Here is a 25,843-nt window from a genome sequence, read left to right as displayed (position 1 = left end):
ATATACATATATTTAAATAAGATCATTCTATATGCTGATTTGCTGCTCAAGATACATTTGTGATTGTTATACATGTTGAAAACATGCTTCTTCATATTTGTTATATTTATTAGCAGGATGAGTGAAGGATCATGTGAAGACTGGAGTAATGATGCAGACAAATTCAACTGTGCATCACAGGAATAAATGACATTTTAACTTTCATATAGAAAGCATTTCACTATTGCAATATTACTGTTTAACTTTATCTTTATTCAAATAAATGCAGTCTTTGTGAGTAGCCTATATAAAAGACTTATTTTATGAACATTTAAAAAAAAATCACAATTATTCCAAACTTTTGACTGGTATAGGTTGGAATAGGTGGGAAATGAAGACATTTAAAATGTTATTAATTGAACTATTAAATGATAACTATTAATTATTACATCAATAATAGAAATACCAGAAACAACACTCCATCGGGTCTGGCTCTAAAACAAAAAACAAAAACAAAATGAATTACCTCTGGCTATAGAATAACTAAAAACACAAATATGGAATATGACATTCTCTTTTGTCCTTTCATTTTTAATTAGCTGAACTAATATATCCATCCATACACACAGTCTGCGAATCAGCCTATAGAACTTCTACCTAGGTCTTTTTTATAGGACGCAGATTGCGTCATGAGTAAAAGTGTTACAGTGTGTTACTACTGTGCGCAGTAATAGCAGCAGGCAATGCCACAATCAAACAGCAGGTGGCGCGCCAGTATAATCTATTACTGCACGTACACCTGATACAGCTGAAGCCCTGGGGTACGTCATGACGTCTTGTATCATGACAGAAATGGAAATGCACACACACAACAACAACAATGGCATAGCACATAATATTAGGTAATATTAATACCTATAGCTACATTTTCTTGCTAATTTTATGAAACTAGGTAAATAGGCGAAAGCAAATGTTTAATGTTAATTCAAAGTGTTAAATGACTTTTATTTTTATTTGTAATAATAATGCTAATGCTAATACTACTAATAATATGAATTAGTGTATCTGTCGGTGTGCTTCCGTGTTTACACACCCACAACGGAGATGCGTGTTGCCATATCTTACAAACACAATCCGTGTTTGTGTATCAAATGTGTTGTCAATGGATCTGAATGTACTCTTTAGCCTAAGAATGTATTCTAATGCATTACTGTACATCATGATCTATTGAATGCAGATAAGATGTGTTCTTTTTTCGTCTATTTATTATTTATCAAGACATGGCTGCACGAAGACTGAAAATAGTTGAATAAAAATGTTTCAAATAGTTTTTTTTTTTTCTCGTAATTGTTCTTTTTGACTTTTGTGTGTGAGTTTTTAGGTTAGTCAATATCAGCTTAATTAGTCGAGAGCAAAATGTGTCAGCAGTCATGTGTGAAAACGGTCTGAATCTGGCACGCTGTCCTCCTCAGAGGGGGATTTGTTTCAGAGGATCTGGCGCCCTGCCGTCCGTTGCTCAGTCAGTGCTGTTCTTCACACATACACACAAGAGACAGGTCTGAATGGTGAAAGGAAGGTAAAAGCGGCTACAGAATCGCCTTTTACAGCGGGATGTTCACTCGAAGGGGTTATGGAGACGTCAAGAAATCTACACAGAAAGTTCTGGACCCAAAGAAGGATGTTTTGACGCGTCTGAAGCATCTGCGCGCGCTGTTAGGTGAGTCTGACAGGACTGAAACATTCACACATATTCCCCACAGCCTGAGTTTATGCTTATAAAATCAGCTGCTTCGGGGCTTTAAATGCCACGGAGATGTTCAAATAGCCGTTTGAGTATGAAACAGGGCTGTAATGTGCGTGTTCCTCCATTTGTGATCGATAATGTATGGATTGAATGATTAGCCTTAGCTAGCTTATCGTGCTACATCAACAACAGACCTGACAGCCTGTTATGTGTCAATATATGAGCAAAATATATAAACACAAGACATAACACACGTATATGTGTGTGATTAAGTATACCAAATATATACATGATACACCTGAATATATACGGAATATATAAGAAACAGACCTGACAGCCTGTTATGTGTCAATATATTTATATATACCAAATATATTAACAAATGACATGTCTGTTGTTTCTGTTTTCGGTATTAACTCGCACACATCAGACATGGCACCCATATATATATATATATATATATAAACTACAGACGTGACACATAAACAAAAGGCATGATACACTGTTATGTCTGTGAATATAAATGCATAGTTCACACACTGACTCTGAATATATATACCAAATATATATATATATACACAATGGACGTAACACATTTATATGGTTGTGAATACACAGAATTTATACACAACAAACCTGATTTGTGAATGTATATAAGATACCCGAACAGCAGACCTGACACACCAGTATATGTGTGACTATACAACAATAATCACTGATATGTGTGGTGCTTTTACATTATATTGACTTGTATACATTTACCTGTAATGAGGAGCTGGTTTTCTCTCAGTGCATGTGAGGTGTGTTTAAAACGCACACATATGTGTGTTTTTCAAATAAGAGAATGAATCTGTGCTCGGTCGTGCCATTTATGTGATGAGTGTTAATTTGATGTGTGTCAGTTTCATCCGATCATAAGAGAAACAGGTGTAACAACCTCAAGTACTCTGTTGAGCTGAATGTTTGAGAGTATTTTTGGGCACCATCACTGTTTGCTCACCTGTGACGACTGACTCAAACCTGCCTGTGATGTCCATAAATGCTAGTCTTGTTGGCAGCTCGCTGGGATTTCAGCTGCATGTGAAATCTCTGTACTTGTGCTTTGTTTCACCTTTTAAACTTCACTGAGCATCTGAATTTAATTTTATTCATTTATTTATTACTGCAGGCTGTTTCAGTTTTTCTAAGTAAATTTTAAAGCAGTCTCACAGAGTTCAGTCTTTATAAGACCAGTTTGTCAGTGTTTTTCTTGCTGACTCATTTCTGGTCGAGTGTCAGGACAGGTGAGCTTAGGTCACAGGCCAGAGGATGCTGTTTGCGACTTCCTGTGTGTTTTGTAGTCATGCATTATTAAGAGCTAGATAAAACTGGTCTGGTTTGCCATGAGCTGATACTCTCGCCTGGCTGCAGTGTGATAATGTCCAGCGTTTTCATAAAAGGAAGAATTTCCTCTCACTGGTTGCTTCCTGTGTGGACAGGAAATGAGGATGAGTGATGGAGCTACAGAGAAGCACCATTAGTGGCCAGCCTTTATTTCATTTCTGTTTTATCATCTGTGTTGTTATTTGTTTGTTTGATTGATTGTAATGTTTAATATGATTTGACATAAGTGTGTGATGAATAATGGTTAATAAAACACATGCAGGCAGATCTGCATAGACAGAACCTTCACCAGGGTCCTTTTGCCTATTAAAGGAGCTGTTGTTTTAATGCCACTGGCCAAATTACTGGTTCCAATAAAAACAATGTTTGCATTGCAACAATGTAGTTTTATGCATCACGAACTGGTTTAAATGTTAGCTTAAGTTAAGTAAAATTTGTCATTTCTGCACACATAGTTAAAAATAAATTCAAAAGTGTCAAAATTGGTAATTAACAAATAAGTGCATGGATTCTGTGTACTACCATATGTTTGGTATTGGTAATGGTGAATATGAAAACGTCTGACAACAACATTTTTATTTTTAAAATGTTGAGCTAATCAGTGTTGTTGTTGTTTTTTATTTGTTAATGAATTGTCAACTACTGTTTACTAGACCGACATGTTCTTAACTTTAGAGATATACTGTATGTTTAACTAACACATTGAACTAACTAATACTTAGCTGAACATTAACAAAGGCTAAATAGTATATATGAAATAAATGTTTTTCTCTCATACGCATTGGCCACAATTAACAGAACCCTTTTATTCAATACCTTTTGAAACCTCCATTTGCCAGTTTAGCAGCTCTAAATGTTCTCCTATAATGCCTGATGAGGTTAGAGAACACCTGACAAGAGATCAGAGACCATTCCTTCATCCAGAATCTAAACATTTTTACATTTTTATTCATTTAGCTGACGCTTTTGTCCAAAGCGACTTACAATTGCTATATGGTGGATTCGAACCCGGGTCTCTCACACCAAAGGCATGTGTCTTATCCACTGCGCCATCACCACCCACAAGCTGTCCAGGACCTCCAGCAGAAATGTGGTGATGTAGGGGCTGTTTGATATTTTTTTTTTTTAAAGGTTTTCTGACCCCGAGACTCAACTGTTTTCTGCAATTCTTCAGCTGTGGTCCTTGGAGAATCTTTAGCCACTCAAATTGTCCTTCTCACCGTGCATTAGGACGATATAGACACACGTCCTCTTCCAGGCAGTTTCCTAACATTTTATGTTGATTGGAATTTCTTAATTATTGCCCTGATGGCGGAAATGTGAATTTTCACTGCTCTAGCTCTTTTCTTTAAGCCACTTCACTAATTTGTGAAGCTCAGTTATCTTTTGCTGCACATCAGAAATATATTCTTTGGTTTTTCTCATTGTGACGGATGATTAAGGGAATTTGGGCTTTGTTTTCCCTCCTATTTATATTTCTGTGAAACAGAAAGCCATGGCTGGATAATTTCATGTTCATAATCACCCTGGAGTGCTCAAAATTGTGAATATAAATGGGAATATACTTCAGAGATATTTTACTCATAAGAATTTCTAGGGGTGCCAGTAATTGTGTCCAACGTGTATTTGAGAAAAACATTTATTTCATAATGATACCCCCCCCCCCCCGTTTTAAATTCTTATTATGCAATGAAAGGTTAGATTTTTGTGAATTTTTTAAATAAAAGATCAAAAGGATTAACAATGCAGATTCATTTTCACAGCCTTCTTTGATCATATTTACCAAGGGTGCCGATATTTTTGGCCACAACTGTGTGTGTGTGTGTGTGTGTGTGTATATATTTCTGTAAATAATGTTGCTATGACATCTACATTTTAGAGATCAATGAAATGTCACAATTCTCAATACCAGTGCAGAATACTAGGGTAACAATTAGTAATAATAAAAAAAAATCCTCAAAATAATTAAACTGTCAGTCAAAGCAATGGACAAATGCAATAGAATAAAAAAAAAGATACAAATGAAACAATCTGTGCATAATCAGCACTGTAATTGAAGCTACAGAAGTCCTTCAGTCAAGAGCAGTGAGTGATTTTGTTTTTGTCTTTTGCTGTTTGATTAATATTAAACACACAGTTGGCAGCAGGGATATAGCCCACTGTCACTTTAAGAGCTGCACGGATCCAATTTATTGTTACACACCTATTTTCATTCTCAACTCTTTACACTCATTTATTACATAACCGATGAGGGTTACATGTAAATGTATTTGACAGTTTAGGCGACAGAAGCAGCAGTTGTGAGTCAGGTTGCCAACCCTAGCTCCGCCCCTGTGTTAATTGGGTTAAATACTGAAAAAATTAATGCATTCATTTAACAGCACTATTAAATATTTAAATGCAAGATTGAATCTGCAATTGCGATTATTAACATTGATGAGCATAGCAATGGAAGGGATGAAGAACGTGCCAATATGTCAAAACAGATCTGTGCGTTAAGTCTTACAGTGTATGCTAACTCGTCGAAACGCATCAGTTTTTTTTGACAGGTAATTGATTATAAGTTCTCTTCACCACAAGTGTTGCTGGATTTGTTTTCATTCTGTTTGTTTCCATGCACCTTGTGAGTGGGTAAAGTTGCACCAGGGTTACCTTCACTAGTGTATGCAAACTAACGGGCTACATGCCGATGTTATGTTTTAGTTTACTTTTTTAGTAGTATTAATAATTAACTAAGGGCCTACTTGATTTAATTTGATTATTTTCACAGTTAAACTGTTAAATAGTTCCAATACTTTTTGCTATGTTGCCGTGAAGTTATGTTTTCAGCAGTAGCCGTGTTGTGAGTGTACAGTAGGTTATAGCTATAGAGCTGCTGTGTGTGCATTCACTGGTCATGCGTGGTTGAGCGTGGTTGAGTTTGGTAATTAAAGCAGCACCTGATCACACACAGCCTGTCTTTACTCCCTCCACCAACCCCCACTATCACAGTGACAGGACAACAGTCAACACCACAGTCCATGTCACAGGATGACCCACTCCATTGGCTTGTCTCTAATCAAAGGGGGGGAAAGCATTTTGGTTCTAGTGCATGGGTGAATACACATGCTTTACATTGTGCAGTTTTTTTCAGATATGCCCTAGTGAAAAATAAATGTATTAAAATGTATTTGAAATGCATTTATTTCATACCAAGTATATTACAAATATGTACTTAATAAATATTTGAAATATATTAAAGTATATTTGATTGCGCTGAAGTGAAACTATTGCATAGTTCAGGTACACTGTAAATGTATTGAATTTAAAGCCCTTTATTATTTAATATTACAAAAGCTGTGTGTTCGACTGTACATATACGCTATCGTACACATAAAAATCTGAAGTAAACGTTGGGCTTTATACTCAAATAGTGTGACAAAAAGGCTGTTTTAGGCTAGACCAGTCAATGTGCCCTTAGGCGTTTTTATTACATGTAATTAATTGGCATATCATAATTTTATTTGAAATATTCATGGCAAAAATGCTGAATTCAGTTATTTAAGGATAGCTGAGCACTTGTTTCCCTGTGCAAGGTTACCAGGAAGCTGATTTCAATCTATTTCCATGAGTCCTGCATTTACATGTAGGTTTGAATGATGCAAATCATTGTCTGGCCTTCATCCTATTAGAAGTTCCTGCAAACCTTGGATTTGGTTAAGGACAGAGCTGCATAGAAATCCATCAGTCAGTCTCGAGGCCTTAAATGTCTCAATGAAGCATGTTCTGAGTATTATTTTATATTTATAATTTTGTCTTTTACTGACATTTTGACAGCTTTGCATTCAGTGAATTATTTTTATTTTTAATGTTTTTGTTTTGAAAAGCCAGACTTAGGTTGTTGGTATGAAGTCCAGGTGGGAAGAGAATATCCGACCGACATGTAGTGACTAACTACAGTTAGGTTTGTTGCTATGTGTTGCTGAGGGACAGGCAAATCTGAAACTTATGATAAAACCATAATAATACAGCAAAAACATCTCATTTATAAAAACACCATAGCAGTTCTGTGACCGCTTTTATAGAAAATACAGATAAAAATTGTGGAAATGGTTCAATTATATTCCATCAAAATATACAACACTTTAAAATTTCAGACAATTTACATTTTGTAAAATACTAAAATGAAATTAAAAACATTTATGAATAGTTCTTTGGTTGCCATCAAAGATCACTGTTACACTAGCTGGCAACCGGTAAATACCTTCAGATCAACTGCCCCAGTGAGAAGTCATTGGTATCTGTGATCTGTTTGATGCTGTGTTTTTTTGTAATGTAGCTGTGAGTGAGTGTCTGTGAAAGTCTAACAACCCTGTCTGTTAAACCACCTCACTTCAGATTTGCTGCTGTTGCAATTTGGAACATGAAGTACTTGATTTTTTTGACAACCCCTTTCTGTACATTGCCAGTTCTATTGTGAAAAGGGACGCTGTACAGGTTTGGTGATTTCAGAAGACGTTAGGAGTGGCGTGCTTCTGTTGTTCCCATTTTGATGACATCTGTGCTCACAATGAGTTGATTTTAGGGAACTGTAATGCTGGAGGAATGGAGGGAGTGGTATAGAGCACCCCTCCTGTTCCTGCTCAGCAGGCTGTGGTGCCACTCCTGTCCATTATTCCTGTCCACCCAGTGCTCAGGTGACGTTTACTGGTATAATAGGGACTGTTTTCATCTGTGTGGCTTTAATGCAAGAAAGATTAAATGCCAACTACTGTAGCATTTAGATTTCCTCTGTCAGGAACAGTGGCTTCAGTGGTTCCTCAAAAGTGATTGAAACTTTTGTGACGCGAAGATGCCTGATATTTTGAAATGTGTCTTTTCCTTGGTGATATTTTCCGTTTTGCTCTAGGTAGACCTAACACTCAAAGTGGGAATATCAAAAGTGCCATTCATTGTCTGACAGATGGCAGCTTTCTGACTCTTGGACTACCATACTTGTGCACAGGCTGTCTGCCTCGATCCGAGTGATTGCACGGTGCAGAAACCTGCATGAGTGCTCTTCAGTTTCTCTTCAATAGCAATTACTCTTCTTGTTAAAAATGCCCAATTGTTGTGGTATCACTGTGATACCACATATACTGCATGTTGTTTATGTCTTAACTTGATTGTAAACAGACGGGACAAAAGAGGTGTCAAAATAGCTAAAATCTTGCATGTAATGGGTCGACAGCATGTTGTTAAAGTTAATGACACAAAAAATATTGACATGAATTTGTTCTTTATTATTTTACTTGAATAATTACTTCAATAACTTGAACCGCTTTTCATAGCTGACAAATACCTGAAGGCTGTTTTTGCATTGTTTTAATTCATTATTATTTTTTGATGCATTCATATTAATTATTAAATTAAGGAGTGTGTTCAGTTGCTTATCAGGTTTTGTTGTGATTTCATAATCGGGTTCAACAACCCGAGCAGTTCCAGCATTACAGAACTGACATTCACAGTGAAAAAGAAAAATAACTTTAACTTCTCATGAAAAGAACTTGCATTGTATCACACTGCTTGTATAATATAACCACAACCCCTTCAATTATTTAGTTATCATTGTGGTGATAATGATTTTTCTGCTGATATCGTTAGTCCAGGTATATTTGTGTGCATAAGAAAATCTCTTGATTACTTGCAGCTTTTCTCTTTCTCAAGCATGCACACAGTGGGCCTCATTTATGAAACGAACGTACAACCGAAAATTGTGCGTACGGTCGTTTCTACGCAAAACTTGGAATTGATCTATATGGACGTGAGCGGTGGCTACGATCAAATCTCTCGTCAGGTCTGAGCTTGTGTACGCAAGTTTTTGAGTTAGCCTGAACTTGCGTGCAGCATAGAGAATTTCCGAGAATTGTATAATGACAGCATTTTGTTAATTTAGATTATTTTCCCAAATCGACAAACAAAGCTTTTTTTTTTTTTTTCTCTTTCAGGGCTTTAGCTTTATGCGCAAATAGCAGCATAACAGACCGTGAGGAATCACACACCTGCAGCGCTTCTGTGAATGGAGAAAAACAGAAATTATAAAATTAATAAAATAAATATGGCTACACAAAATATATTTCTCTTAATTAATAGATTAACAAAACAAAAAAAAAACAGTGCAACAAATATAGGCCACTTTCGACACTCTTAATGCATTTTATTTGTTTTCTATAACTTTATGTATTTTATTTAAATAAGTGTGCCTCACACGCACACACACAACATTTCAGCGTTACTGACATTTCAGCCATTAGTCAAACTAAAATGCAGTCAACCAAACATAAATGTAACACTGCACAATTTACAAGGTCCACTTGAAACAAACATTTATTGCGCATGTGAAGGGTGATATTTTACGTAGATATGGAAACACAAGTGAAGTACAAAGCCTTGTTTACATCATAGATAATAGTTTAGCAACCAAATGTTACATAGCAAAAATGGAAACATTTGGATGTCGAATGAGAGAGGCTTGTGAGCCCAGTGCCGTTTAGTTTCGCTTTAATTCATTCATTTTAGCTTGACGTTCAGGGCCAAGGGGGGGGCATTCGTGGACCGTGCCCCCCCAAACGAGTTACTGTGCCCCCCCACTTTCCATCCTCTCCCCTCCTTGCTGAATGCGAAAATTTTTGAAAGCGAAAGTACAGATAAAACAGTTCAAATAAGAAAGCGATTGCACGCTTTAGCGAGCGTCAGCAGCTGCACGTGATTTAAATGCCCCCCTGATGGAGGTTGGAGGTGCCCTGGCACCGGCTCTGTGTTGTATTCTGTATATAAATGCCTCTATAGCCTAATTTGTGTTTTACTTCATAGTTTAATATAACATTTTATAGCTACTCATTTTTTTCATTCTTGTTTTGTAATACCGTTAAATTTAAAGGGTTTGTTGTGGATTAAGGAGAACTAAATAAGCTATATAGTGTTTATAATGTTTATACATTTTTAATTATATTTACTGGTATTTAATATACATATAAATTAATGCCATTGTTTGCAATTATAAGGTTAACGGGTGTTTTTGGAGTAAGATTTCTCAATTTCTCTTTCATTATATTCAGGGCTCCAAACTGCGACTAAAATGGTCGCATTTGCGACCAAAAATATTAATTTGCGAGTGAAGTTTTTGCTGAGGTCGCCACTGGCGACTATATATAATTTGCATGAAAGGACTTTTTTCCTGATTGTTTTGCGCTCACATCTTTTGTTATGTTCACGTATTAAACTTACATAAGACGATGCGCATCAAAGTTTTACTGAAAAGAGTTTCAAACAGTCCTCGTCTCTGCCGCACACAGTCTGCTGAACGCAGTGAGAGAGACCTGAAAGGGCCTGTTTACACCTGGTCACTTCATGCATTTTCTCTGATCGGATATCTATATGATTTGTTAAAACGTTTCCCCATTTACACTTGGCCACATAAATGTGTCTTCGCAAAACGGATATAAATCCGTTCTTCAATTCCCGCTTCATATGCAAATATAACGGAGTTCACGTCAATGAAAGCAATGGATAATTTTATTAATTATCAGGGGAATCAGCACTGGAAAGATAGGCTAGTCTCGCTACTTTTAATGAAGAAGATTGTGTGTTGAGCGTCTGCGGCTTACTTTCAGGTTCATTCAGTTTGCGCGTCGCTTGCTGAAGAAATACTCCGCTACTCATCCGCGGTGATGCTTGTTGCATTGTGCTGTCATATCTGACTATAACATGCCATATAGCCTATAAAACGATCTCACACGTCTATTAATTTAATATTATGGGAGGAGTAAAATTACCATATGTGGTTTCAACAACCAGATGCATTTACACTTGTCCGGTTTCGCCCAGACCACCTCCTGAAGTGGTTCGAGCGATTGGATTTATATCCGTCTCGAATGCGTTTCGGACGGCATTTACACCTGGTCTTTTCAGGATCAGATAGCTATCCGATCAGGAAAAAATGCATGAAGTGACCAGATGTAAACAGCCCCAAAGTGCAAGTGCAGAAAAGCCGTGTCTATTTCGTGCACAACTTGAACAAACTTCAACAGGTAAAGCTGTCAGCTCTGTGGATACTGGCAATATCGTCAACAATTCTCATTTATAATCATTACTAATATGGCTTCTTCTTATCGAGATCTTAGTCTATATGCTGTGTTCTGTTAATGCATGGACTTCCTGTTATTTGAAGCGCACTTGCCATCCAGTAATCGCAAAAAGCTTTGTGCTGTCTTACTTTTTAATAAACAAAGTATCAGCTTTAAAATGCTACGAAATTCAAATGATGCGGTTTGGGTGCTCTTTAATGCGGACCACAAGCGCACACTTTCGGTAATATAAACACCAGTACCCCGCGTCCACACGGTCCGTGTATGCGTCCGGATCGCGCGAGCGGAGAGTATCGCACTTAATGCTCAGGCGCGATCTCTTTAGCACCTCAGTTAAAGCAGCAAGTGAACCCATTATATATTTCGATTTACTACTATAGTATGAAATGAACATGATCAAAAGGTAGGCAATAAGTACAACTTACTGAAATGTTTTATGTAAAAGCTCATTCAGTGTTTCAAACTGAGGAAATGTATAAAGCTTGTAAACATTGCATTGTAATACATTTACCTCAGAATAACCACTCAGTGTCCATAAACTCATCAGTCAGCTAGAAAAATAACTATAAAGAGGAGCGTTTTGCTATATTTATGCGCTGTTGCATATTAATATTTTTACTTATTCTGTTGTACATGATTCAACTCCTCCTATAAAATTGCATTTTACTAATGAAGAAAAACAGACTGAATGTGTGAAAGACGTGACAACATTTATAGGATGCACTGCACTCAGTTGCCAAGTGATGCTTATGATCCATGATATTGGTACAGATTCTGTGTAACGAACAATTCTTTGTAACTGTATATTTCAAGTTGTAAAAGACATTTAATTCACACTTTAAGTGAACCTTAGTCCCCCGGTCGACCTGATCATCTACAAGATGGATTAAAATGCTGATAAAGCCTAGAAAAGATAAGACATAAACACATGACAAAATGATTGAAATGTTAAAATAGAGGGGAAAAATAAAATGATAATAATAAAATAAACCACTTTTATTCTGTGGTACCTAAAAAAATAATTTGGCGCCTAAGTTTTTCTTTTATAGGAGCCAATGGCTCCTTACTCGATTTTTTTGTCTGGAGCCCTGATATTACTTCCTCTTTTTGGCCGGGTTATGTTTCTCTGTGTCGTAAACTCTAGGGGCGGGGCTTATAAACCGGGGTGTTTTTAGGGGCGTAATATTCAAATGACGATTGTTTTCAGCCGCCATATTTATCAATATGCGATTTTTCGTACGATGGGATTGGCGGCATACGAATGTTTCATAAATCACACGTGAGCTCTGTCGTAAGTTGATTTGTGCGCTCGTATCTATGTTAGATTGATAAGTGAGACCCAGTGTGTGTGACCAGGACTGTCTTCAGTTATCATGTCACAATGATTATTATTCTGGTTTATTTCAACATCTTTGAATTGTTATGTTTTTTTTGGCCTCATTTTAATCATGGTCATATGCTGTAACTAAAGAGATACCATTGTCATGAATAAGCAAATGCTTATTAATTGCTTATTACTACTAAGTGAGCTATCTAGCAGACCCACTGTTAAAACCCACTGCTTGTGATTCTCACATTTAATGTCTAATATGATTTCATATTAAACGTTTGTAACTACCACACCTGAAACACGTTTTATGAGCACTTCATCATACTTAACAGCGACATAAATTTAGCAACTTTCAGCTTATGTCAAAATTGATTGAGTGATTCAAACTTACCATTTAAAATGTTGCAGCCTGACTCAGCTCTGAAAAACAACAACCTCATAAATTTGGCTAAAAAAGATTTGCAACCATGGAAAATGTGAGGTAGATGAACAATACAATTTATTTAAAAAACTATTTAAAAAAACACTACAATACAGCAAAGTATAGGATTCGATAATATGAAGCAGAGTTTTTGTTTCTTTGCTCAACTTTTTCCAAAGTGTGGTTGTGAATTATTATCTGTAATAACAAAACAGGCATTATAATATTGTTTATTTGTACGGCACACTTTACTGATGGGTTCAGTCAATTGCTTCAATTTATTCCTCAAATTGGTTTTGGCTGCTCTTTGTCATCTTATTGAGCAACACTGCAAATTTGCTTCAAAACATGAACAAAATCCTAAATTGAATCTGTTATACAAAGCGATTGTGTTGTATTGTATCATTAGTTTCATATGGATTACTTTCAGAATGTCTTTTTGTACGTGAACGTTTTGATTGTGTGAATAGACAAAAATGATGAGGGAATATTGAAAATATCGTTCTTTGTGTTCTGAAGATGAACTAAAGTCTTTAAATGACAAAATGAGAGAATTTCCATTTCTGAGTGAACTATCCCTTTCACAAAGCATGTTCCGTGGCAAGGGCTGAATACTTGTGATCGGATTACCTGCGAGGAATGTTAATAGCTGTAAACTGGGCTCATCGTTTCATTGAGATCTATGAGAGTGACCTCAGTAAAGAGCCTCTGAGCGTTGGGAGGGGAAGTTAAAGTGCTGTAGGTCGGATGATTACGAACCCTGCCAGTTAAAAACACATGCAAGGCAGCATGCTACTGTTGTTTGACTTTACGACAAGGTCAGCGGGACCTTGAAACAAAGCGTTTTCTTCAGCAGGGAGATTCTCCTCTTTTATCATACTGTATTTACCTCATAAAGAGCAAACAAACAGACATGTTATATTGAGTAGTTAATGCTTTTGTTTATTGGGCTTATTGACGTTGCAGGGCTCTTTTCTTCACCTCCTGCTGTCAGACAGGTGAAGCTTTATGAAGGCCACACTTGTCGGTCACAGCTTTACATGTTTTCAGATGCTTTTAGCATGGCTTCTGGTTGGCATTGTGATGAAAGCTGCCTGTCCCACTGAGGATGAAGAATTTATTATTTGTGTCTGAAAGTTGATGCCGTTCCAAGAATCTATCAGCGTTCAGAGTGGTTGCTGCTCGCTGTATTAGAGTGCTGTAAATCCCCAGAGTTCACCATATCTTTATTGCCCTCTGCGTTCATATCTTTTTAGCTCTGGCTGTCAGGCATGGATTTGTTATTAACCCCTGTCACAGTGTGGTCAAAAGCTGCTGCCTCTGTCAGTTTCTCAATTTACTTAATATTCTGTTGCAGGAAGACTTCCCCCATAGAGCCAGTGCACTTTGTGCTTTAATGTTGTCATTTTCTGCTGGTGTATTGTAATCATAGTTTTTTTTTTTTTTTATATTCTGAGCAGCTTTTTTTATTAAACGGTGAGCTGAGAAATATTGCAGCATTTGTAAATAATGTTTTCCTGTAGGGGTGGGTATTATGGCCATATTTTCCACAGTATGCCTCCACATAGTTGCAACTAGAGATTGGCATATTCAGTCATTTTTGTAGTCAAGTGCATCTGCATCATGTGCATTTGGACACATACCCTTGAGTCCACCCTCATGTTTCAATCATAAACAGACCTAATGCAGTATTAGGGGTGTGCTATATTTATCATCTACAAAATATCATTGTTGTTTTAATGTTGTGCATGCTTACAATTTCAAGCATGTCACTCACTTTGGCAAAAACCAAATAAAAACACACCTTGACAGAGTCCATGCATGATGTAGCCTAGCACAATAGACTACTGGTATGTTTAGTGCAAACTTTACAGCATGGAAATTCTATCCAAAATTCAAAATATGGGGGAAGAAAGGCCCTGTAGGATTTTTGTCTTGTATAGTATAATGTATCACACGAGCCAAAGTGCTATTGTCTTTTTTTACGGAAATGCAGATGTGATCTATTTTATACAACAATTCAGTAAACAAGAAGTTAATATTGTGTTACATTACAGGCAGAATATTGTTTGTCTCTTGAGTAACACACAACGGTGTTCCGCTACTGAATAAAACCACGTTTTTTATTTTATTTAATTTATTTTTATTTTCATACTTCAACATGCAATTAATAACATTAACATTAATAACTAGTGCTGTCAAAGGATTAATCGCATCCAGAATAAAAGTTTTAGTTTAGTGCTGTGTATATTTATTATGTGTATATATAAATACACACACATGCATGTATATAGTTCAGAAAAATGTTGTTTATAAATTAAATATATTTATTTATCATATAAATTATGACTGTAAATATAGACATGTAAATATTTTCTAAATATATACTGTATGTGTGTGTATTTATACATAATAAATATACACAGAGCACCCACATACATTACGCAAACAAAAACTTTTTTGTATGCGATTAATCGCGATTAATCATTTGATAGTGCTATTAATAACATAATATTTATTAATCAGATGTAAAAATTAGACATAAAAGGTGACGCATACATCTACTTAAAGGGGTAGTTCACCAAAAAAAAAGAAAATTCTGTCATCATTTACTCACCCTCAAGTTGTTGCAAACATGTATGTTTCTTTCTTCTGTTGAGCACAAAAGGAGATATTTTGAAGAATGTTGGAAACCAAACAGTTGATGGTAGCCATTCACTTCCATATATTTTTTTTTTCTTTCCATTGTTTTTTTTGTTGTTGTTGTATATACATCATACTGCCACGCTTCCCATGTGCCTCCATGTTTGCTTGCTTGCATTTAGTCCACAGTGTGTGTGCACTCTCAAGTTAAATCAATGCCTCAGGACATATGTATTTATTTATTTATTTTACATGAGATGGTTTGGTGTGTAGACTAAATGCTTTAGAATTGCCTTGCTAAAAAATATTTATCTATGACCAGTCTAGTTCTACTCTGTGATTTCAAGCCTGAGAGTTCTACTTTGTTCTGTCTGTGATCATTCAGACAATCTGCTCACTTTGAAAAACTGTTATTTTCTCCCTGAATGCCCCACTCTGAATTTTTTATATGCCCATCAGGTCTTGCTGTAGGTTTCATTTTTCTCGCTTTCCGTTCCTGCATGGTAACTTAACAGATGCTGCTGGGCCCGTGGTCATGCCTGCAGGAAACAGCCGGCCTGAAACATACAGCCCATTAGGAAACAACTCATAACTCATTCTGCAGAGTTAAGCCCTCTGTGTAAAACATGCCATCAGGTCTGTGTTTTGTAAAATGAGATAAATCAGATTTTCTTTTCTTTTTTTGGAGAAGCAAAACAATGAAAAGTTTAAATGAAAAGTAGAAGGAATGTTTGGCCTTGGGGGTGTAGAAAGCAATATCCCTGTTAAGGGCTTGAAATCAAATCTAGAGCTCTGCAGTTAAGTGTGTCTCATAAACAAGCTGTGTGGTAAATAAGCTGGTTGCTTTCTAACAGTAGACAATTTGTTTTTCTTTTAAACATTGCTGGTGAATTCTTAGATTTTGACTAATAATAGGGATTTTCACACTGTGCTTAACCCCTGGTTATCATCGTTCTAATCTTTGTATTTAACCCTGGGTAAAGGAACATTTCACACATTTAGGGTAAACGTACTTAAACTCACCAAAATCTAAATTTTTAGTGCACAAGATATTGGTTTCAGTACAAAAAGTTATGTTAAAATAAAATATCTCTCACACAAAAATATTTCATTTTTATTTTAAAGGACAGAAGCATTTCAATTAAGATATACATCATTAAATTCTAAAAGTCTAGCTGTGCTTAATGGGTACATATTTGTACCCATTACAAATCAATCACAAAAAAAAAACAGGCATGCATGTAAATGTAAAGGCATTCAATTCGATCAGTTATATATTTCTAGTGAAGTGTCATTTAAGCACATTGCAACATCTATACTAGTCCACGTTCAGGTAAGTAACATTCAGAAATCAAATAAAACATTTAATTCATGGGGATGAACACAGAAACTAGCCTCATTATGAAACCCCTTTTTAAGTGGATGTCAGCTTGTCTATAGTTTCTTAAGGCTAGAGTACACTACACGATTTTTGCCACGATTTTCCACAGATTACAGTCTGGAAAAGTTGATGCTAGTTGCCAAAGATCAGAGCCAGTCTGCAGATTTGAGTTGACACTTGACAATTGATTGACTTAACTTAAAGTGACAACCATCAGTTAATATTTAAAGTCTGCTTATGAAGTATTTACAGACGTTCAGTGTGGAATAGCTTAAAGAGAGCACACTGAACTTAATTGGAGCAGCAACAATTTTTTATAAATTTCATGCAATATTTATTCAAATGACAGGATTTTGCTAAGTAAATAGTCTAGGTCAGGGGTGCCAAACCCTGTTCCTGGTGATCGACTGTCTTGCAAAGTTTAGCTCCAACTCTAATCAAATATGAACAACTATTATTAACGATATCTATGAAATTATACTTTTTCTTATTGATGTCACACTGAAGCTGTGTGATTGTCATAGTAGTGCACCCTTTAAGCTCACCTTAAAATAATGTAAAATGACAGACTAGCAATAAACGGTAAATTTATAATATTATGGATGTAAAGGTCATTGCACCCTGAGTCACATTGAAAAATAAATACGACCATGTTTTCAATTACGTTTACACACTGCCTCCGAAATTTTCATCCGTCCTAAAAAAATTCGAAAAAATTGTCAGTTTTTCGCATCCGTGGCAAGCATTTTGAGAGGTGTTTCGAAGTGAAGTGAAGTGACGTGGCCAAGTATGGTGATGCATACTCGGAATTTGTGCTCTGCATTTAACTCATCCAAGTGCACACACACAGCAGTGAACACACACCCGGAGCAGTGGGCAGCCAATGCTGCGGCGCCTGGGGAGCAATTGGGGGTTATTTAAATATGAATACAGGTGCTGGTCATAAAATTAGAATATCATGAAAAAGTTGATTTATTTCAGTAATACCATTCAAAAAGTGAAACTTGTATATTAGATTCATTCATTACACACAGACTGATATATTTCAAATGTTTATTTCCTTTTAATTTTGATGATTATAACTGACAACTAATGAAAGTCCCAAATTCAGTATCTCAGAAAATTATTCAGTTCGCTGACAAGCTACGCAATATCTCGTTCATAATCGTATGTGATTTATCAGCGATTATGAACGCGATATTGCGTAGCTTGTCAGTGATCTACAGCTCTTGTGTATTAAATGCCACTCCATCTGAAAGCACGTGATGGAGATATACTACTAATCACAGAACTGGCTTTACTGATGAGATGTGCATGACAATCACATGCGATTTATCGTGCAGCTCTCTACTCCCAGTAGGGATGTAACGATTACCGGTTTGATGATAAATCATGATAAAATTCCCCACGGTTAGTATTACCGTTTCATATTTTAATTATCATTAAAACCGTATTCGATTACCACGATTTGAACAACTCACGATAAATAAATACTGTCCGGCATAAAGCAGAGTGTTAACAGTGCCACGAGCGCACAGCAGCAGAGTTTCATTCTGAGAGAAAACGGCGGAAAAGATGGGAGGTTTTAAAAGAGTGCTGAGGGAATTATACAAATGAATATATCAGTGAATTAATTATATGAATGTACCTCTGAAGGATCTGACTGTCTTCTGAAACGATTCGATGGCATTTTGTTTTCATCTTAGCTCCATATAAGACCTAAAGGAAGTGTTCTTAAACACAATACTGCTTTGTTCGCGGACTTCACGTGAATCAGCTGTAATTCAGCTTTTCCGTATAAAGCGCCACCTGCTGTCAGAGACTGGATTTACAGACACTTATTTACATCCAGCCTGTGTGCAGTTTCTGTCTGGCCAAAAAACGGACCAAATTTGCATGCCCTGCTGTAAATTTTAACCGGTTGATGAAAAACAAGCTTATGTGGATTCTACACATTTAAACAATTCAGTTTACCTTTATATGAAACTTTTTCAAAGCTTTATTTGAACATTTACATTATTTATTTGAACATGCTATTAAACTGGTGTCAGTCAAGTTGTCATTTAAAATCCAGACCTCATTGGTAATGTTATTGTTTTAGTGATTATGCAAACAAAAAGTCATTTTATTTGCTGTTTGTTGATTTTTAAGTATAAAATTTGGTGAAGTGATTTATGTATCGGTACTTTTTGAACATCTCCAGCACATTTTAACAATACCGTGATAATACTGATAACCGTGATAATTTTGGTCACTATAATCGTGATGAGAAATTTTCATACCGTTACATCCCTAACTCCCAGCAAAGGGTGAACTGTTAATGATGTGAAATGTGAAACAAGATAAATGTGATAATGTGAAACATTCAAGTGTTAAAAGCCATTTTTACTAGGGGTCGACCGATATGTGTTTTTCAGGGCCGATGCCGATACCGATTATTACAGACCAAGTAGACCGATAACCGATATATTGAACCGATATATGTCTGGTGTAAAAATGAAAATGAATGTCAAAATTAAGAATAACAAGGGCTCTGACAAAAACGGCCTTCCCTAGTGTTGGTTGCACTTCTTACTCTTGTCTTCCCCCATGCATCCATCTACAATAAGGGTAATATATAAAGAGAGAGTTAAAAGTGGGGCCACTGCATGCTTCATGATTAAGCCTATGAATACTAAATACTACAGCTAAACAGCTTGGGGAAATGTAAGTATTTGGCTTCAATAATTTACATGTTAGAAATGTATGTGTAATAGCATAACCTCTCATAATTCTTCATTAATTATTTTCGGTTGACTAAATCATAACCTACAAGAGGGGACTATTCAATTCATCATATAATGCACATCAGTTGATTAATTTAAAAAGCGCAATGTATATAATACGTGTAAATAATTTAATTGTCTTCATAGCTCCATTGTAGAAGTTGTGAAGAAGACCGCAACTATTTTAATGAAACTATAACACTAATAGCCTGTTATATGCTCACTTGGTTCAATAGCCTATTGAAATGTCCCAATTTCCGTCATCTTAATCTTGGCCTATGTGACAGTATCTTAGTCTTGGCCTATGTGACAGTATCTTAGTCTTGGCCTATGTGACAGTAATTTCCATTAGTTTTCATTTACAGAGCAGTGCAAATGAAGGCATAAAACATTAATTTAATTGATCTTTTAATCAAATGAGTTAAACTATTTTTTGTCAGACAAATGTTTACTATTAAAATTAAAACATGTAAGAAATAGCGTATTGTGTGATTGTTCTTTTAAACAAAAGTTGTAATAATTGTAGTAGCATTAGTAAATAAACCAAACTTTTATTTTGACGGGTTGCCATGAGGACCTCTTAAGTTTCTGTAGCCTATTTATGATATGATGATCGTTTTACTCAAACGAAACAGTCAAATGCTCATGAAGTAACTCTCAGAGCAGTTCTGGGGATGATGTTCATGTATTTATGTCCTCATTTAGTGACATGGCATATGCGGAATACACCGCGAGCGTCGCGCACATCAGTGTGTGTGTGTGTGTGTGTGTGTGTGTGTCAAAACCGCGCGTCTGTGCCATTCACATATACAGAGACACGCCGAACATGCTGAATTCATATTTAAATAGTCTTTTTGCTGCTTAATGTTTACAGCTAGTCCATATCATGAGTCGATTTAAGTGTACTGACCTACTTTTGATTAATTCATCCAAACTTTGACTAATTCCGTGACTCCGCGTTATACAGTAAATGCTATTTATATGACTGGATTCCGCGATTCCCCCTGCGTTTCCCCCATCTCGGAAACCATAAATAGATAATATTGAGGTTTTTACAACTTCAGTGTAGTGGATTGTAATTTCTTGCAACTTGAGCAACGTCTGCTGCTGCCTTTGAGAGATAACTGATGCGCTGATGAAGCAGCACCAGTTAGCAAGCGCTTTCGGTGTGAGAGCGCCTTTAGTCTTCCACGTTGATTGGTCGGACTCCTGACTCTCAACAAATCAGATGCGCGGTGGGCGGAGACTGCTCTAGGCCACAGAGTGGTGAGTTCTGACAGGCTGCATCAGAGCCAAATTGCGCGTTTCAAAATTAAATAATTTTATCGGCACATCGGTTTTGAAAATGACCGATGCCGATTATCATAAAAATGCTTAATATCGGTGCCAATAATCGGCCAGGCCGATAATCGGTCGACCCCTAATTTTTACCCTCCCACCCTAAACAAATCTTCATTGTTAATGTTATTGTCAAACAGTGTATTGTTTTTTCTATGCTTTCCATCTGTTATTTTTGAAAAAATGTAAATAAATAAATAAATAATGGCATCAAATATGATTCCTCTAAGAATTCTTAATCAAATACACATCATCCTTTTTTCTGATTTTTTTTCTGTAAGGATTCTACTAGGATTTTGTTTGATCCCATTAGGAATGGTTCCAAAATGTAATTAATTTACATGCATTTTTTTTTCCGGCTTTTATCACCATTAAATTTAATCGACATGCATATTGAACACTTGTCTTACATTGTTAGTGCCATGCTGTACCAATTGAGCTACATATTCAAATTTTATATCATGCATCTGATGTGCACCAACTCTATAGGAGCGTCATAAAGAAATTAAAGGGGTCATATGATGCTTTATTAAAGATCATTATTTTGTATATTTGGTGTAACATAATATGTTGTCATGTTTTATTGTTCAAAAAACACATTATTTTTCACATACTGTACATTATTGTAGGTCCTCTATGCCCCGCCTCTCTCAAACGCTTCGTTTTCTATAAAGTCCCTCCTTCCGACAAGCACAGTCAGCTATGATTGGCCAGCTGACGCATTGTGATTGGCCGAACACCACAAGCTGCGTCAGAAATGTAACGCCCCTTTCCATATTCGCCAGCTTCAGCTTTCAAAATTATAAGAAAGACAGTAAATAATGTCCTTACTTTGGTTTTGAGACTTTAGTCTTTTCGACTTCAGGGATCTCATCTATGCACGAACTGCTTGTAACACTCCAAAGAGAAAGAGGAACTTGAAATCACATCATATGACCCCTTTAATGTAGCTGACCAATACAGTTATAGTTTTTAGAAGGCCATTAAAGTGTTAGGTTTATTCTGGCTGGTTAGTTATTGCGGTCGAGCTTGGCAACATGAGCTGTAATGCCTCATTTTATTCTGAAATATATAAACATCAGCTTTGAATTATTCAGAGACAAAGAATTTGCTTAAGGAAACAAATTGGGCTTGGCCATGCAAATTTTTTTAAGCGAATTCATGTTGACTTGTGCAATTTGTGTCTTTAGCTGTTAGCTCCCTGTAGTGTTGGACTCCAATTTTTAGGTTATTATAAAATTAGTTTTTTTGTAGCATAGTTTGACAATAAGTCATGACAAATTCCCCACGGTTAGTATTATCGTTTTATATTTTAATTATCATCAAAACCGTATTCGATTACCGTGATTTGAATAAATCAGGATAAATAAATATGGTCCAGCATAAAGCACAGTTTTAAGTAAGTTGCACATGCGCACTGCATGCAGAGTACTTCCGTTTTGTGTGAAAACAAGGTGGAAAGCCGGGAGGTTTTTAAAGAGTGCTAAGGGAATTATACAAATAAATATATGAATTAATTAATTATATGGATGTACCTCTGAAGAATCTGACTGTCTTCAGAAAAGGTTCGATGGCATTTTGTTTTCATCTTCGCTCCATGTCATACCTAATAAAGTGTTCTTATTCTCAATGCCGTGAATGAGGTTACGGGGAAACAGCTGTAATTCTGCCGTTCCATAAGCGCCACCTAGTGTCAGAGTGGATTTACAGAGAGTAACATTTACATTCAGCTTGTGTGCTTTGTGCAGTTTTTGTTTGGTCAAAGACAGACCAAATTTGACCGGTTGTTGAAAAACAAGCTTATGTGGATACTACACATTTAAACAATTTGGATAAGGCATTTTGAATTATTTATGGAGCAGATAAAATGCATATTATCATTTATTAATCAGTTATCATTTTGTCTTAACCCTTTTCTTTATTTAAAGGCTGAAATGTGAGCTTAACCATTTTATGAAACCTTTTCAAAGTTTTATTTAAACATTTCGTACAACAGATACACTGTTGACAGTCATGTTGTCATTTAAAATCCAGACATCATTAATCTTATTGTTTAGTGAGTTTTAGTTAGAAAGAAAAAATAATCCCTACAGAGGCAATTTGCACATTCACGCAAACCGCTGGTTTATTCACTCATTTATGGCGCATTGCATGCTGTAGTTCGTTATATGAGGAGAGAGAGTGAATGACAATGTATATATTTGTACACTGCCCATTATTCGCTGTATGAATTAAAGCTTAAATGAATCTTGTCAAATCATACCCCATACTTGATTTGTTATGACTGCCAAAGCTGCTTCAACTAAGTACTGAGATAAAGGTCTGTATACTTAATGTTTTTTTTTTTTTTTTTTTCATTTTAATTTACAGCGTTACAACAGAAAAAAATGCAAATTTAAAAACATTTAGTTAAGGCTGCAACAAAACAAATTGCTAGAGAGGAAGGAAGGTAAAGGAAGGAATACTGTGTGAGTTCACTGCACTCTGTGTATGAAAACACTGACATCTTTTGTATTCCAATCTTGGATCATTCATGTCATGTGGACAGGATCTTCCTTCTCGCTCTTCCTTCATCCGTGATTCTGTGTGGTTGGCCTTGACAGGCCAGGATGATGTAAATGGGTATGAGAGGGACATGTCAGGCTCTGATGGGTTTTTGACATTCATCCCACTGGAGCAGTTTGACACACACACACACACACACACACACACACACACACACACACTCACTCACTAACTAACAGAGACAGTCTGCATCTATGTGCCACAGACCTTACTGCTCGCTTTCGCTTATGTCCTCTTTTACTTTCCCCACATTCTTTGGATTTGCCAGGGCCACAAATGATAAATCCCGATATGCCTTAGTGCAATTATCAAATCTCAAATGTTGCTGATTGATTAAATATATGCACTGAATGTTTTAGGGTGTAGTGTGACAGTGTTCATTTACACATGAGCAGCTCATAATCCTAATGAAAATGTGAATTATTATTATTATTAATTCATTTTTCTTAAATACTAATTTTTTTACAATGGAATATAATAATAGTAATATTTCTTATTGTATTTATTTTTGTAATTATATTGATGTATATTCACAACATTTTGGTCAAAATTTGCAGCCCTAAGAAATTGTTTTGTAATTGCGATTATAGTTTTAATCAGAAAATTCATATTTTATTTCCCCCCCAAATCATGCAGCCAAATCATGCTAGTTTGTGCTCACATTTATATTTCATTCGTGTGAACAGACAAATGTCCTGTAAGGCCTAAATCAGGGTTTCTGCGGGTCTTTAAAAAGTCTTAATTGACCATTTCACAAATTAAGGCCTAAAAAGGTCTTAAATCATAGCAGAAAGTCCTAAATTGATAAAGTCATCGTATTAAATGTTGCATGCACTGCAAGAAATTAATATCTTCCTCAGTAGTTTTTCTTGTTTTCCAATACAAATATTTAAACATCCTTTAAATCTAAATGCATTTACTTAGATTCAAATTGAACGTGTTGTTTTCTAAGAAGATGGACCAAATTAAGTGACTTTATGCTTATGACAGGAATAACTATCTGGAAATGGGGTATGAAAACTTGTTTTTCCTCTGAATTAAGTTATTTTTTATGTTCCCACTGGCAGTTACTTGTTCTTGTTTTAATCAAACACTTAATTTGGATAAATTTATTAGAACAATTACTTTAGTTTTCAAGTAAATGTGTCTATATTCATTAATTTTTAGACATTTGCTCTCGACAACAAGACAAAAACATTGATAAGAACATCACTTTTTTTGCAGTGTGATCAGAAAATACAAGTACAATTATTTCTATATTCTAGTGATTTGGAGTAGAGCTATTCAAGCCTTAAGATTTTTTTGTTTTTAATGAATTAAAAAAGTAATGGAGTTTTTAAACTTTAAAGCGTCTACAGCATTTGAATTTACATTTAGAGTCCATATGTGAGTCGTGCTGGCAAAATGAGTCCGAGTGCGCATGGTCTAGTTTTGAGCTACAGGCAAAATAAGTGGAAAAAAAAGTCAGTTTTGGTCGAATTTGAGATTTTCACAAAAATGAGTTCATTAAGCCCTCTTCTAGCGATCCCAATGCTCCAAATAGTAATTAAACATCTAAAACGATCTTTATTTGTATGTTTTCTGAGAGAAGCACCTTTTCTCTGCTCACTTCTGGATGGCTGCTGCTGCCTCTCACCACAAGTTTTTGTGGATATCGAATTCTGGATGACATGAATTAGAGATAATGAGTTAGATGGGAGAGACTGAACATCGTGTTGGTTTCATATGGATTACTTTATCACCGAATATTTGTTTTGGATATGACTTACTTCATTTAAATGTAGACACTTCAAGCTTTCTATAGATATAACATGTCTCCCATGTCTGTGTGTTGAGTATTTGCTGCATTACAGTTCATTTTAGTGACGTGTTTCTAAAAGCAGTTCGAGGAGATGAAGACCGAGAGCACACCCTGTTTGTTTTCTTTATTTTATAAAATCACAAAGTTTTGTTATTATGCGTGTATACAAATAAAAGTAGATCCTTTACAGATTTGATTGAATTACTCTTATCTGTATGAGTAATTTAAGTTCCTGTAGGGGCTTTCAAAAAAAATGCACCAAAACGCACCGACGCGTTTGTCAACTCCAGAGGGTTAAAGGAATAGTTCACCCAAAAATGAAAATTGTGCCATCGTTTATTCACTCTCAAGTTATTTTAAACCTGAATGAGTTTTTCTTCTATAAGTT

General features: G+C 35.8%; 1 protein-coding gene across 9 annotated transcripts in view; it reads left to right on the top strand.

Moving 5' to 3' along the window:
• The first annotated feature begins 1,466 nt into the window (after window positions 1–1,466).
• LOC306850172 (ral GTPase-activating protein subunit alpha-2-like) overlaps window positions 1,467–25,843 on the top strand; it is a 168,214-nt gene continuing 143,837 nt past the window's right edge. For all 9 annotated transcript variants that reach the window (XM_079385652.1, XM_079385650.1, XM_079385651.1 and 6 more), the window contains exon 1: window positions 1,467–1,696. In XM_079385652.1, the coding sequence (XP_079241778.1) occupies window positions 1,591–1,696 (106 nt within the window). In that variant the 5' untranslated portion in view covers window positions 1,467–1,590. The remainder of the gene's footprint in view (window positions 1,697–25,843) is intronic.

Source organism: Barbus barbus, assembly GCF_936440315.1.
Source record: "Barbus barbus genome assembly, chromosome: 30".
NCBI lineage: Eukaryota > Metazoa > Chordata > Actinopteri > Cypriniformes > Cyprinidae > Barbus > Barbus barbus.
Note: the sequence above shows the minus strand (reverse complement) of the source record. Positions and strands in the feature narration are given on the sequence as shown.